This window comes from Thunnus thynnus, chromosome 11 (assembly GCF_963924715.1).
Source record: "Thunnus thynnus chromosome 11, fThuThy2.1, whole genome shotgun sequence".
Taxonomy (NCBI): Eukaryota; Metazoa; Chordata; class Actinopteri; order Scombriformes; family Scombridae; genus Thunnus; species Thunnus thynnus.
Genome location: NC_089527.1, coordinates 33173179 through 33189433, shown reverse-complemented (window position 1 = coordinate 33189433; position 16255 = coordinate 33173179). Strand labels below are relative to the sequence as shown.

Genomic DNA, 16255 nt, shown 5'->3' with positions numbered 1-16255 from the left:
AGTGTTACCTGGTGTGTGTGCTGCTCCTGCTCTTGTTGTACAGGGCCGTGAGGCTGGAGCTCTGTTTTGATGTAACACTGTGTGGCTAAACTCCTTCTGCATCACCTGTGCACACATGAAGACACACATGTTAATACATCTATACTTATGAGGATCCTCACTGAAACAATGCATTCCCTTGCCTCCAATTTTAGCTATTACAATGACATGATTGTGTGAGCTGTGTGGTTTGGCAGAAGTGGAAATTGAGTCCCATTTTCCTCTGTACTATGTATAGTTTGATGATTTAATTAAAATTTTAATTAAATGGCTTGACAAAAGCCTGAAATATTCTGGTATACAATTAATCAAAAAATGTGAATGATTTTGATGTATTTTAGCGAGCTATCTTTGTCTCCAATGGCTGGGAAATGATTTATGTTTAGTAGATGTAGTTATATATGCTTTATCAGTAACGTATGTATTTTGTTGTAGTCATGAAACTCTGAAATATAGTATAGTATTTATAACACTCTACTTTGAATAACAATTTGTGTCTGATGGTTTTTCAACAAAACAGTTCAATTATATTTAGAATCTTTAGAATGAAATCTACTCCCTCTCCCTCATTAAAAAATTCAGAATCTAAATATTGTTCATTTCAAAAGTTTAAGTGCTGGTCCCAAGATTCACTGTAAAGTCCATTCTCGATGTGCACTTGACGCTTCAGGTTTCCACTTCACACTTGTATAAGTTGAATACTGGACCAGGATTGGCTCCAAAATAGTTATGATGTCACAAATCATGCTTGTAGGCCCAACCCTGAAACTCAGATTTTCAATGAGCACAGGGAAACTTTCCTCCTTCAGTATACGTATGTGAAAACTAACTTTGCACATACATCATTCTGCACAGTGAGGCTCATTCAACATTGGTACAACATTCAACTTAGGTAACAAGAACAAAAAATGCATTTTTGAGTGGATGAGAACACTAAACTGGTATTCTTTATTTTCATAATCTTTGTAGAATTACTTGAAAGCATATGCATTAAGTGCATTGTGCACCTGCTGTGCAATAATTTGTGGTGTCTTGTAAGCCCAATAATAAAAAACTTCATCATCATATGAACTTCATTCAAACTTTAACCCTAAAACCAAGTCTTAAACTTCAAACAACCTTTTGAAATGAGAACAAAATGTCCTCATTTTCTAAAATTGCCCTCATTCTCCAGGTCTGAAACTCAATTTGATCCTCACACAGATAAAAGCACAAGAGAGCACACACACTGGTTACAGACCAAGTTGATAGAACAGTATATCATAGACTGATTCTCTTCAATTTGTTCATAAGGTTCATCTTAGAACTGTGTTGTGTGATGTTTAGAGATTCTGTGACATCAGTGAGAAGAAAGCCTGACTGTTATTGGCTGCTGGCTGTGGAAATGCGCAACTCATAAATTCTCAAACAAAAACAAAAAAGTGTGAATTTGATTCATAACTGTGTGTGCTGTTCTGGGTGCTGGATAGATGAGCCTCGTACTGGCCTCCATCAGTTAGTGAGATGAGCATTTAACTGATAGCCAATCAGATTCATTACCTGCAAGTCCAGGTGTTTGCTGATATGTTTCTCCAGGAAGGGACGCTTGAGGACAGAGTTGACAGAGGGACGGTCCCGAGGGCTGACCTAAAATAGAGTGCATGCGTGTACAGTCCAGTGCTGATGCTCTGAATGCTCTTTGGCAAACACACACATGTTGTAGTTGTATTAATACAACTAGTTTGTCTATGATTTCACATAAACAACAAGCACTATTAGAATCACAGTCAGTACAATTTAAAAAATACCCGAGAGCTTCATATATGAGACTGATGCCAAAAAGTGTTAAACAAGACTTGGTCACTATGTTTGTTCTCTATTATATACAATAACTACACAATATGAATATTTGCTCATAGACCTTACACAACTATCTAATAATGCAAAACAATTTTCTAGAAGCAGACAATAGAAGCTTCCTGGTGTGCAGCTCAGGCTAATCTCCTCTACAGCTGCTCAAAGAGATTCCTGATATTCTAACGTTTGCACTTTCCCCTTTAAAAATCCTTGTTTTGCTGTCTGAATATAGATAACTTATCAGGTGATAATGGGAAAGTCTTTCTGACTCCTGGAAAACAAACTGACAGTGAAAATGTCAGATGAACCGGTCACTTCTGACAGGGGATTTTACAAATGTTATAATAGTTCCCTGTCTTTGTGTCTGTTTGTAATGGTTAGTCTGTTGTATTTTGGTCATTTGATGGAAATAAAACTCTCTTGGTGGTTTCTGAAGTTTGAAAAACAAAGTCAAGCAAAAATGGACAATTGAAAATGCTAACATAGAAGGTTCTGCATTTTGACAGTGTTACAATATAAAAACTAGAAACATTTGTACTCCCACACTTTGTAGAAATTAAGGGAAATGGTTAAAAAATGTGCAGCTAAAATTTTATTTTTTTCATTTTTCATTTAATTTTAGTATTACTTTATTTATTTTATTATTTCGCTATTATTATTACCTTACTCTTGTCATATTTTTATTCTTCTATGTTGCATCTGTGGGAGCAAACACCAAGACAAATTCTTTATATGCTGCATACTTGTCTAATAAACAGATTCTGACTCTGATCCTCAAAGTCATCAGCGTTCCAGTCTAAATCATCATTCATCCACTTCACATCTGATTTGTCAGCTTGAAATGATGTTTAAATTTATATCACTGATGTTCAAGTCCAGGGTCAGGTACAAGTGACACACTGCAACAAATGTAATAAAAATTGACTTTACAGGATCTGACCTTGAAGAGTTGGGTGACCAGCAGGCGAAGGTTGTAGGAGTAACGGCTGGGCACTGGGTTATAGCGCCCCTTGCATATTTTACCAACCAGCTGCCGCAGGCTGCTGCCCTCAAACTGCAGGTGAAGGGACAGACAAGGGACACACACACACACACACACACACACACAGCACACACACAGCACAAGGTCACGCTGGGATAAAACCATGACAGCCTACCATCAGTATGACATAAAAGCCATCAATATAAAAAAATATTCAAGTTTTCCCAGTGAAGAGATTTTTAGAAAAGCTTTCTTCAGTTTACATAAAGTACACATCTTTTGTTTAAAAGTTGCTCCCAACATCTAATTCTCTCTTCTTATTGTTCTGACACTCTTTAATGCAAAGTCTGAGAAAACCCAAAGTTATCTGCCAGCAAAAGGGATAAACGGTAACAAAAGGCGACTGTTTGCTGTGCGACCTTCACTGGGATAAATGATCTCCAGTCTCTCATATTCTGACCATGTGTGACGGTATGAAAGCAGTGTTGTGTCAGACCTGCAACTGTTTATTTCCTCAACAGGCCTTTTCCACATCAGACATTTTGAGTCCTCATAGTAGCAAAATCACAGGTGTAACTAATGACATTAACAATGTATCTGTTCTATTCAAGAGTCCCAATAAGTCATGATAGTGTTGCAGTGAGCCAGCATGCACAAACCATTACCCTGAAAATTCAGCCATCATTGATTTTATTATTTACACCTGTGGTTTTCCTACTATCACATGTCAAAATATCTTCTGTGAAAAAGGTCTATTGTGCATGCTGGCTCACTGTCACTGTCATGGTTTACTGGCACACTTGAATAGAACAGAGCCATCATTAATGTTATTAGTAACACCTGTGATTTTCCTGCTATGACAAGTCAAACTGTCTGCTGAGAAAAAGGCTTATGTATGTAACATTCAGATTACCATGAAATTAGTTTCAGATATTAATGATCACTTCAGGTGAGTTGTAATAACTTTGATGATTCCCTGACCCTGATCCCTTTCATCAACACCATAATCAAATCAAGTCAAAATCGCTAATCCATCATTTAATCCATCAAATGGTTTATGAACAAATATCTGCAAAACTACTGACATTCCCATCTGCCTCAGTTATACTGTGTGTTTAGTGCTAATTAGCAAATGTTAGCATGCTAACACACTAAACTAAGATGGTAAACATTAAACATTACACCTTCTTATCATCTGCATGTTAGCATTGTTATTGGGAGCATGCTAGCTTGCTCTTCCCGTACAATGGGCAGGCTAAATTAGCATAAGTGTTAGCATTCGCTCCTTCTTAGAGCCTTGGAGGTTCCATCTGTGTGATGTGCTGGGTGTGGTGCAGCTTACTGGATGCTTCAGAGTGCAGAGTTCATACAGGACGCAGCCCAGAGACCAGATATCCCTGCAAAGAGGACACACATACACACACACATACACACACACTCTATAGGGATTTAAAATGCATCTGACATTAATTTTGACTATAACAACTTCATAGACAAGCTCCCTGATTTTTTGATATCTCCTCTATATCTCCAAATGTCCCCCCAAGCTCAGTGCTGATGTTTTGAAACTTAACAGATTCAGGGACTGCAACTCTGAGGTCACCATTAAGAAGCGCTTTTAGTACATCTTGTGTAACTTGACATATGACTTGTGGAAACAGGATGTCCGGATGGAGCAAAACATCACCCTCTGTCCCCCTGATCTAAAGTCATAGAGAGCAGAAACAAAGTAGCAGTGAACCACCCAGTCAGAGCCCAGCTACCGACTGAAAAGTCTAGTAAAAAGGTTTTCAGCTCTTTAATGAGTAATTCAACTGCTTTGGTATTTGCTTTTTTGGCTTGGGACCAAGTGTGTGTGTGTGTGTGTGTGTGTGTGTGTGTGTGTGTGCGTGTGTGTGTGTGTGTGCGTGTGTGTGTGTGTCTGTGCACTCTTGTACTGTCTTTGTGAGGACCCATGGGGGCAGTTTTAGACCATGGAAGTGAGGACGTTTTTGGTAATTGCGGACATTCCCCCCTCCTTTAAAGTATTGTTTGAGAGATTAGACTTGGTTTCAGTGTTATGTTTAGAAGTAGGTTAAGGTTAAGGTAAGCGTTTGGGGCTAGGGTATAGATTATGTTAATGAGGATCTCACAAGAACAGAAACACAGACGTGTGTGTGCGAGTGTGGGAAAGAGGAAGCAACACTGACCTCAGTCAGTTGTATCAAAACAAGATAGAAGAAGAGAACAGAGCAACGATCTGTCTCACACACACACACACACACACACATAGAAGGAAAGAGAATGATAATTAGTTTGAGATGTTTGCATGTGTGAGTTCGCTACACATCTGCATTCCCTGCTGTTAGCATGTGTGCATGTCTCTCTGTATGTACATGTTGTTGAAGTGAACACTCCTCTGAGTGAACGTGCTGCAGTGCGACCAGATGACAGCATGATTACAGAACTGCTCTAATCAAACCCACATGGCTGATCGATGGTCAGTCAAGGCCTTAAACAGACACTGTCAGAGGTGAAAACGCAACAGGGGATTTTTCTTTCTTTCTTTTTCTTGTTTATTTTGAGTATTTTTTATTTCACTTTACCATTAATCACTAGTTTGTTTGAGTTATTTTGTTCTTCCTCATTACTGCAATAGTGACAAAGTTACATCAGAGGTGCATGTGGGGAATTGCAACGACAAAGCATTTTGAATTTGCTGCAGTTCCAATTCACACCTCTGACTGGCTTCTTCTACATTCTACAGACACTAGGTTTCCATCCAAAATGCAGCACAAATTTGACCTGAATGTCCAGAAAATTTTTTAAAAATTTGCGATATTTTATTCATTTCCACTCAGGTTTATTAATTTGCAAATTGAAAATGAGCATAAAAACAGGTGGATGGAAACACACCTATAAAGAGCCCGAGTGAAACCTAGACAGGGATGGTAAAAGTAATATTTTCTTTTTTAGCGAGCTTTAACAAACACCATTTCGCACGAGCCAAGACCATCATGGATTAAATGACAGAATGAAAATAGCTGAGTAGCGAGCTCAATGAGAATGGACAGATTAAAAGTTGAAAAAAATGACATTAGAAGAGAGTGTGGTTGGATATCATGGAAAAAGGAGAAAGTGTTAAGATGACAGGAGCTTTAGTGTTTTAAATGCTTATCAAATGAATTGCTCTTTTACTTAATTAACTTAACGTTCAAATTCTAACATCAGGCACTGTCAGAGATACTTATTTATCTTAGAATATGCATAATACACCTCAGGAACATGTCCAAAAATTGGTTGTATTGATGATGCTTGTATTGAGTTACAGCAGCTAGTGATGTTAGGACTTTGGCTGCTTGTAGTAAGAGCCACTGAGGCTGGTCGCCACTGTGCTTTTCAAAATGATAATGAATCAACATGATTAGCACCACTGTGTATAGCTGGGTGCTGAACCTTCAGAAACACTAAAAATCATCTACAGGACAGCACTCAAATTAAATGATTTATTAATGCAGACCATGCCAAACTGATGGAAATAAGTGTGGTTTCTCAGAAACTAGATTGAAATATGTAATACCAATGGCAGTAACATAAACCTGTAGTATTGTAAAATGATCCAGGCGAATCCCTTGCTGCTAAGTTGAGGAACACTAGTTGTCATTAAAAGAAATCTTTCAAATGCTAATTTACAACAGAGAAGAAATACTTCCATAACTGGTTGCTTCTCCTCACAACTCTGTTGCAGTGAAGTAGGAAAAAGCATGAAAGGAGACACAACTGGTGAGAAAGTTAAAAAAAACTATACAATAACTGTCATTTATCGTTTGGTTCAAGATGGGTGTGGCAAACAATATAATGATCATCAGAATGTTAATCAGTCAGAATTCATCTCTTATTTGTTTCTGTAGTTGACAGTTCACAGGAACCTCCCTGAACTGACCTTAAGAGATGGACTCCATCCATCTGGTACTTAAAGCAGAAAAATCAAACAACATTATTGCTTTGTCCCATTCCCATTAAATTAATATTATACAGTACGGACTATATATGCATCATGGTATACTATTGGTGGACAGGATATTACTAGACTTTATCATTTTGTATTAACAGGAAATTATGCAAGACGTGTCAAAAGATGCTAATCAGATGTTTCTGTAGCTTCCTCATCACTGTCACCACCGCAAATATCAAGCAAATGTAATATGGCATCTTTATACTGAAATTTCTCACTATTCCATTATGAGCACACAACATACTCAAAACCTTGTTGGGACAAAGCTTATGAATGCAGTGAGGTTTTTCTGCTTTGCAGCACATATTTGTCAGAATAATTATTATTAGCAGGGTTGGTGATCAAAACAAAATCTCCATCTTCAGCTTTTCAAGTTGTAGATGATGCTGCTGCATCACAACACATCTCAGCTCCACCAGGTACAAATCTCAGTCTCAAGCCAAAACATACAAATGACTACAGGTCTAAAGTTTCAGTATTCCTCGTGATGATATATGTGTCCGCTGGGAACTCTGCCCTGATTTTTGATTGTGTCCACTTGAAGCCACCAAAGCACATTACAGCAGGTCAAAGAGAAAGTCATTCATGGGGGTTCAGGCTGTGAGTGTTGTGCAGAGTGACGACCATACATACGTCTTGTTGTTGTAGGGCCGACTCTCACAGATCTCTGGGGAGAGATAGTATGGCGTCCCAACACAAGTCCTGGCCAGCTCCATGGTGCTACACAGCCACAGTTCACAAACACAACACACTCAGACACTCAGCTGAGGTTCAATATGTAAACTGTGACATCAAAACTTAAATACTTTTTTCTATTTCTAGTGTTGATGTTTCTCTTTTTGTGTGTTTGTGGTGACCTGCTGAATGTTTTTTGTCAGGTGCAGAGCTGTTGCAGAGGCAGAAACACTGCAGTTGGTTGAGTTAAAACCTTAGTTGGTGGAGCCAGGAAACAGCTTTTCTGCCTATGTAACATGAAAAAATTAAAGAGGTAAGAAAGCGGAAAGCTAATAGGATGAAGCCTAGTGCTGATCCAAATATGCTTTCTAGTCATACTACATTATGTATGCTAGCAAGCTAGCCTTGCTGCAGCTTGAATAAATCACCAAACTGTTCTCTCTTACTAAAAGTCCCCCACTCATTCTCAGATGGAATAGACACTACTAATAAGATTTTTTTTTTTTTTTTGCCATTTTCCTTGTTTTTTCCTACTTTGGAATGGTCATATGCCCTGCACTGCATTCTTTGTCAATGCTAACTCACTCTGTTGATGAGAAGGTATTAAGGTCCATTCCTACATGTCACACTGTGCCAGACAGGTCTAGTAAAATCTTGGTCTCAATCAGTGTCAGACTGGACGGCAGCAGTTCTAAGGCATGTAGGATTGTGTGATGAATGCTTGTTCAATCATAACTATGATATAAACAGAAAAAAAAGTAAGCAGAGACACCACATGCTCTCATGTTTTAAAAACTACACAAGACCAAAGATCCACCAGTTGCTTCTTTTAAGCTGCTAGGGAGGAGCTTCACCCGGAGGACGTAACGTGCTACACATTCATGTTATCCTCCAAATTCCATCACACTGTATGTACAGGTGGTCTGACCAACCAGTAACGTTAATGCAGTGACAAGGGCATTATCCCACAACACTGCCTGTTGTGTTTACAATGTTCAGCCAATCCAGAAGCATCTGGGCATTTAAGTGGAGTGCAGAGGTAGGCACCAGTGCTGTTTATTTATTACCTTGTATGTTTTAATGTCATCTATCTAATTTCTTATTTTGTTTTTCATTTATTTCCTTCCTTACCTCTCACCCCTGCCTCTGTGCTACTGTAACATGTGATCAATCAAGTCTTATCTATTCTGGTGTGAAAAACTAAAAATACATACACAGTGTCATTGAAAAGACACAAATTTTGCTCCCTATTTTTATCATAAGCTCAGTTTGCTTGTACAGACAGCAGCCAAATACTACAGGCCGACCATTATTTCCACAACCATGTGTGTTTACACGTCCCAGTCGACAGTTTGTGGAATGATAATGACTTGTTTGGAGGTCTTCCATGTGTTACAGAGCCCTCAGTGATAAACAGCTGCACTGTTTGAGTGTGTGCGCGTGTGTGTGAAGATGACACTGACTTACTTATTCAACATTCTTGCGATTCCAAAGTCCCCCAGCTTTGCTTTCATCCCTCCGTTGGTTAGGAAGATATTCTAGACCAGAGGGAGAGAAGGAATGAAAGCACGTCTGTGTTCCACCAGAGAAACAGTGACTGGGCATGTATCATGTGTGCCTGAATGTGTGTGTGCGGAAACAGATATGATTGATGAAAGATGGTGATGGTTGTGAACAGAGTGTAGTCTGTGGTTGTTGTGTCGAGTTATTCTGGGTGTTGGCACACAGCAAGGTCTTTGTTCAGAACAAAGCTGAGCTCTAGACACTTCAGCTGTACAATCCTCTGAACTCTGTAATTGATAATACTATCAAATTAAAAAGCTTAACCTCAGGGTCAGTGGATAATGTTGTTTATCATGTACGGGTTCCACTAGGAATGCATGATGTAAAGTCTGTGGGTTACGAGGCTCAGTTAAAGTGATAGTCCACCCAAAATCTAGTATCAAACACTGTAAAGTTATAGTTTCCAGTAGCAGCTGTGATCAGGTTGGATCCATAATGAAACTTTATTTAGAACACCACATACAAAAAGATACAAAACATCCTTCCTCATTTTCATATTTTTTTCTTTGAGATCAGCTGATTTGAATGTTCCAAGACAGATTCAACAAACTCTCATAACTGCACAAATTGCTCATCTCAGCCCAATGAATGTCAACCTGTTCATGATGAGTTGCATGTTCGTGAGATTTGATCATTAGCATAATCAAAGACCCTCAAACAGCTATGTGAGACCACCTGTTCCACTCCGCTTATGGACAGGTTTCATTCACAAAAATGTTACCACTGTCAGACATCAACGGATAAAAACAGAACAAATTTAATCGTCATTTATCAAGAAAAAACATAAAAAATTCTCTGATTGCAGCTTCTCCAATGTGAGGATTTGCTGTTATTTAAAATGTTTTATATCATTATAAATGTGAATATCTTTGGGGTTTGGACTATTGGTCAGACAGAACAAGCAGTTTGAAGAAGTCAGTGTTCACTCTGGGAACTGTTCTCTGGGCATTTTACAGATGAAACAGTTACTCAGAAAACAATCAACACAATAATTCACAATCAAACACAGAGCCAATTATCTCAATGTGGAACCAGGCAGTGTGGTTTACAGAGTCTGACCTGAAGGTATGAGTGTGTTTGTGTAATGAACTGGCTGTCTGTCAGTCCCTGTCTTGTGCTCACTTGACCTTCATGTAAAGAGCTGGTTTTGAAAGTGAATGAACTGGATGTGTGAGTGTGTGCAGCAGTGACACAGGCCAGATACCTGAGCTTTGATGTCTCTGTGGAGAATCTTCCTGTCGTGGATGTGTTTGAGGCCGAGGCAGATCTGAATGAACCAGTCCACAATCTGAGGAACACAGTGTAGCTCATTGTCACTGCATGTTTGTTTGTGTGTATGTGTGTGTGTGTGTGTGTTTTTAAGTCATATTTTTAAATTTACTGTGTAAATTACTTCCTAATGACAGAAACATGAGTCCTTCTCACTTCTTAACAAGTTTGTTTCAGGTTTAGGGATGAATGTGGACAATGAGAATCCTCCTCACAAGTGTGTGTGTGTGTGTGTGTGTGTGTGTGTGTGTGTGTGTGTGTGTGTGTGTGTGTGTGTTTGTGTGTACCTGCTCCTCAGTGAAAGCAACTCCTTTCTGCATGTTGATCTTCTTCATCAGATCTCCTCCATCACAGTACTCCATCACTATATGGAGGCTGCCGCTCTCTACCCAGACAAACAGTATGTTTGACATCAATGCAAATACACTCGTGCACAAACCTGCTTACAAAAAGACATGATTATACTATGATGCCTTCACCACAGAGGTACACAAACCTTGAAATGACCAGATAAAGGCAACGATGTTAGGATGTTTCATCTTGGACATCAGCATCACCTCTTTCATGGACGCCTCCTTTTCCCTCGCTGACATCTGCAGTAAACACACTTCTAAAACCCCACTTCAAAACTTTAACTTTCTAAATGTGTAAATGCATATGAACCTGGGTAACAACTGGTTTCATTTAATTAACTCTGCGAATTAATGTTGTTCAGGATTTTGAATTGGTTTGATATTTATTTATAGTGATTTGGTTTGCATTATAATGTCCCGTATTGTATAGTTTAATAATGAATATTTCCTTTTTTATTATTTTTATTATTACTCTATTATATGCCCTATTTCAATAACTATTCTAATTTTAGGCTCTGTTTTTGGAGGTCTGTCGATGATAAAGAGTCTACCGCCATGCTAGCAGCTCTGTGAGCTTTGAGCTAATGCTAACGTCAGTGTGCGCACATATTCACAATGACAATGCTAACAAGCAGATGTTTAGCAGGTATGTTTACCTTTACCCTGTTCACCACACTAGCTTAACGTGTTAGTCATTTGCAGTTAGTTGCTCACAAACCAATGTGTTGGACAAGTAGAGAATAAAAGTTTAGGGATCACCAAAGTTATCATGGGGGGGGGGGGCATGACTAATGGAAATCCATCTCAACAATCGTTGAGATGCTAGACACTAGATGAAAAGTCACCAAAGTAGGTTCCATCCTCTGGGATCCATGAATGTCTTTGCAAAATTCATTGCCAATAAACTTCAATGCCAATTCATTTTGTATATGTCGAGACATTTCATTGGTTAAGTGAAAACTTTGATCTGCTGGTGGAGCCAGATGAAAAGTCAGGGAATAACCAAAGTCAATGGGCTTCAGCCTCTGGGAGCCATGAATATCTGTAAAAAAGTATCATGGCAGGTCATCCAGTAGTTGTTGAGATATTTCAGTCTGCAATCTGTAGAGCCATGTCCCTAACAAGACTAAAAATAGTGTTCTGGCTAACTCACAGCAGTATTTACCAACATGCACTCCCATGTAAAATAAATCAATAATTAAATAAATAATGAATAAATACATTTTTATCCTCTATCTGATCAAAGGTACCATACTATGACAGGAAAATACTTGATTACAAGAGTACTCCTGCATTCAAAATGTCACTTAAGCAGGTTTACAGATAGATGTATTTGCAACAACATTTAGTTATAAACTCTGATAGTTCTCACTATCAAGAGTATCCATTTATTAAAGCATTAAAATACTGATGCATAATCATGTAAGCAGCATTTTACTGTTGTTGGTCGTGTACGGCCTTGCTACTTTATATTGTTTCACAGGTAGATGAATCTATAGTAATGCATCATATTTTAGTTTATCATCTCTTTAGAATGTCAAAACTCATCCTCAAAATAACAACAAACTACATTCATCACAATGTACACACAGTAAATAGAAAATACATTTGTAATCAAATGCAGTTGTATAAGACTACAATGCAGCAGGAAATGGAAATACTCAAGTAAAGTACAGGTACCTCAGAACTGTACTGTACTTCTTCCAACTGCACCACAGTGAACAGAAAATTCTGAAGCCAATATGACAGACACAGTCACCGCTGGTTCGCTTTGATCCACCCATTTTCAAAATCAAGTTTTTGACTCACCTGGTAACAGCTGGTAAAGTAAAGAAATTTAACAGCGAGGGAAAGGTTGACCAGCCAAAAGAACAACATTGAACAACAGCTGGAGAGAAACTGTTCATATGCTGGCATTGTACCTCTCTGAGGTTGATCTGTTTGACCACACACTGTCTGTCTCCACCTCCCCCTTTGTCTCTGACCAGGAAGGCTTTCCCAAATGCACCCTCTCCAATCTGACGGATAACTTCATAGTTGTTCATAACACCTGAAAGACCTGGAACAAAAAAACAAAACAAAAAAAAAAAAAACAGAGGACAATTTTTACACAGAAATGTACAGAGGGAAAGTTTTTCAAACATCTTAGCTGCTTTTATAGAAAAATGTTGAGGCTGCACAATATGCCATATGTTAGTTGATGATCTTTTTCTTGATTTTGATTTTGACACTAAACATACTGTGACAGGATATGCTGAAGAGGCTTGAGGGTGACAGAAAACACACTCAACCATTATATAGTCACTTTAGTATGATAATATTATTGTTTTATTAGTGTAGTGCAATCAAATTTTATTGAAGTGGGAGTATTTGTTGAAAAATTGACCTAAACTATCAAATGTCGAAGTGTTCATCAAGCAGCAGAATGACATTATATCACTGGGTTATTGTTACAGTCTTATATGTACTTTTATTGTTGTCAAATAAAACTAACTTACTGACAAATGTCTGTGTATGCAGTATTTTATGTTGTAGCTTGTCAACGTAAACCAAAAGTTCATTATTTTATTTACTCTACTCTATTCTAACATTTTATAAAACCTACAAAACGCTTCCACAGTTTTCACAATGACAAGTCAAGTCCCGGCGGAAGGAGTCCGTTGCCATGGGGACAGATAAACAGACGACTAGCTATCATGTTAGCATGATAACATAAGTTCACTATCGATAAGGGAAACGTTCGTTTTTCCGATGTCTAGTGTCAAATAATAAGTTCGACTTACCTTTTACCTTTTGTCTTGTTCTCAGAAGTAGTATTCACATACTTAAAGAAAGCGGCGGCAACGCGTAACAGTGCCTCAAACCCGGCAAGCGCGAGGGGAAACCACACGGTATGCTGGGACTTGTAGTTTTCGTGGCTCTATTCGCTTGGGTGGTTTTATGCTGCCCCGCCCCGCCGTGCGTCCTCTCTCCTCAAGTGACACGGAAATCGTTCACCCTCCGCCATCATGGAGAATGTTCTAATTCCTTTAATGCACCTGTAGGAGAGGAGGAGCGAGGAGGGAGGAGGCTTCTGGAGGAGACGAGGAGCGAGAAACCACAGGAGTGTCCTACGCGGAAGTTTTTTTTTACCGGACGGCAATACCCTTTTGATCCCATGTGCTTACTAATTGGTCAGCTGATCTGACGGGACTATGAACACTTAGGCTGTTATTCTAATACTTAAGATCAGGAAAACTACCTATAGAACAGGGATGACACCAACAGCAGCTTCGTTATAAGATAAAAATGACCGAATCAAGAATCAACCACAAAAAAAACACTCTTGTAACTTTATTATTTTCTTAACAAGCCAAAAGGCTTCTTTTCTTCTTTTTCGTTTCAGTACGTCCCAGCCATGGATGTATTAAAAGCTCTTATTATACATCGATGGTCCCACCTCCTTCAGGAAAATATGACGTCACACAGCCGCGTGTCTCCTATAAAGTCATCCTGAGCCTGAAAATGACGTCAAACTGTCACGAACTAAATAGGCAACATTTTATTTAAACACATTCTGCAGGCTACAGATGTTTTTAATCGCTTCTTTACGTCGGTTCTGTTCTTTCAGTAATTAATAGATTTAAATTGTCTATTTGTGTCTCACTCTGACACAGCCAAATGATGATGATGATGATAAAACATTGGAGCAGTTATCAGGTGTTTTCCTTTCAACTATCATGTAGAAAATATTAAGTAACAGTTTAAAGTGTTATTTATAGTACATGAATTTTATGTTTAAACTTCAGAGTTTAAACAGTTTCTTAATTTCTCATAATATTTTGATAGCTGACGTCTTCATATTTGACAGTGGAGGTTCTGTGCGTCATAAGTAGTTGTCTCCTCAAAATGATGCTGAGTGAGCCAGGATGTCCCATCTGGTGGATTAAATTCCTCCGTCCTCGCTGCTCTCTCACATCCTCACTGGAAGAAGCTGACAGGCGAGGAGACACGTTAGCTTAATGAAAAGCACCCAATCACACTCCTCTTCTCACTCAGCATGTTATTAAAAAAAAAACTGTTATAGAGATTTTTCAGTTATATATTTATATTAATTTGAACAACTTGTTGCTAAAGTTGAAAACACCTAACTGATTAGTTGATTGACAGAAAACTACTGTCTATGCCATTTGTACTGAAAAATTCCAAACATTCATTAGTCCCAGCTTCTCATTTGTGAGGATTTTCCTCTTTTCTCTGTTTTATATAATTGTGAACTAAATATCTTTGGGTTCTAGAGTGGTGGTCAGACAAACAAGACATTTGAGGGTGTCACCTTGGTCTTTAGAAAATGTAACTACATGTGACACTTGTCTAGGCTCAGGTATAAATACAGGTGAACTTCAATAATGAAGCAAACAGTCAGTGTGTGGGTGAAAGTGCCATAACAGGCTGGTTTATTATAACCAGGGTCACTAACATCACTTCTATAGGTGGAGTTAAAAGTTGAAGCATCCTGCTGCAGGAGTGTGGCACTCAGCACACCGATGCACTGGAAGTATACTAACACCAAAACTACACACGAAATAACCCCACCCCCCAACCACAGAAAAACACCCAGACTACTACCAGTGCCACAGCAAACCTTAAATGATAACCACAAAACAACAGGTGAACTTCCACTGCACCAGCCGCTCCTGTGACCAGAGGCCAACAACAGCTGCAGCACTAAAAAAGATAAAACCATAAATTAACACCATGGTCAATCTACTATAACACAAGTAAAACAATATAAAATGAACAGCTTAAAGTAAATAGCAACCAGCACTTTGCCTGTAAATTGAATAAAGCACATGTTAATCTCAGTCTAACCACAAATGACTACAAGAGACATTCTCATACCTTGCCACTGCCTCTACTTCTGGACTGTTAGGACCCTTTACAAAAGAAACAATATGTTTTTGGAAGACCCATATTTTGTAATATAAATAATCTGTAATCAACAAATTCAATGTTGACATAAAAATGCAATACTTCAGGATGCATTTGCACCCCTACATTACCCTAACAATCAAATAATACTAGTTAAAACACAAAGGGGTTGTTTGGCTTACCAAGGAAGCATGTGCACAGGAGCAAGAGTGAAGCTGACACACCTGCTTCATGAGCCTCTTAATGGTTCAGGTGCTCTCAACCTGCTTGGCCAAATTGTGCCTGGGTCCTAGTGTCCCCCTGCTACATACAGATTAATAACAATTAATAGATGAATCTAGTAAATAATCAAATAATCACTAATCTATAATGAAAATAATCATTAGTTTCAGCCCCACTTGTTACATTCAACACAAAATTATTTCACTCAAAAGCTAAACTTCTATTGAAAAACAAACAAAAAGTCTTAATTCTCCTCAGATTTCATGTTCTTTCTTATTTCAGTTTGTATTGCAGCAATGGAATCCACATTACATGATTTTGAATTTGTATAACAAAATGTAACATTGACTTGAAAGCCAGCATATTGATTGATTTTCAGCTGATCCTAACTCACAAAATACAGTTTTACTG

General features: G+C 38.4%; 1 protein-coding gene across 9 annotated transcripts in view; it reads right to left on the bottom strand.

Annotated features, from left to right (window-relative positions):
• Positions 1 to 15901, bottom strand: part of LOC137193241 (serine/threonine-protein kinase Nek5-like) — a 29256-nt gene extending 13355 nt beyond the window's left edge. For 3 of the 9 annotated variants that reach the window (XM_067604538.1, XM_067604541.1, XM_067604544.1), the window contains exons 1-11: positions 13495 to 13822; positions 12634 to 12770; positions 10855 to 10951; positions 10646 to 10743; positions 10294 to 10377; positions 8994 to 9064; positions 7485 to 7571; positions 4200 to 4254; positions 2816 to 2929; positions 1579 to 1665; positions 9 to 105 (exon numbers count right to left, since the gene is read on the bottom strand). In XM_067604538.1, the coding sequence (XP_067460639.1) occupies positions 9 to 105; positions 1579 to 1665; positions 2816 to 2929; positions 4200 to 4254; positions 7485 to 7571; positions 8994 to 9064; positions 10294 to 10377; positions 10646 to 10743; positions 10855 to 10951; positions 12634 to 12756 (913 nt within the window). In that variant the 5' untranslated portion in view covers positions 12757 to 12770; positions 13495 to 13822. Of the gene's footprint in view, positions 1 to 8; positions 106 to 1578; positions 1666 to 2815; positions 2930 to 4199; positions 4255 to 7484; positions 7572 to 7708; positions 7794 to 8993; positions 9065 to 10293; positions 10378 to 10645; positions 10744 to 10854; positions 10952 to 12633; positions 12771 to 13494; positions 13825 to 15335; positions 15419 to 15592; positions 15628 to 15804 lie in introns of those variants that run through there. The other 6 variants (XM_067604545.1, XM_067604546.1, XM_067604540.1 and 3 more) reach the window with 5 other exon arrangements.
• Positions 15902 to 16255: the final 354 nt, after the last annotated feature.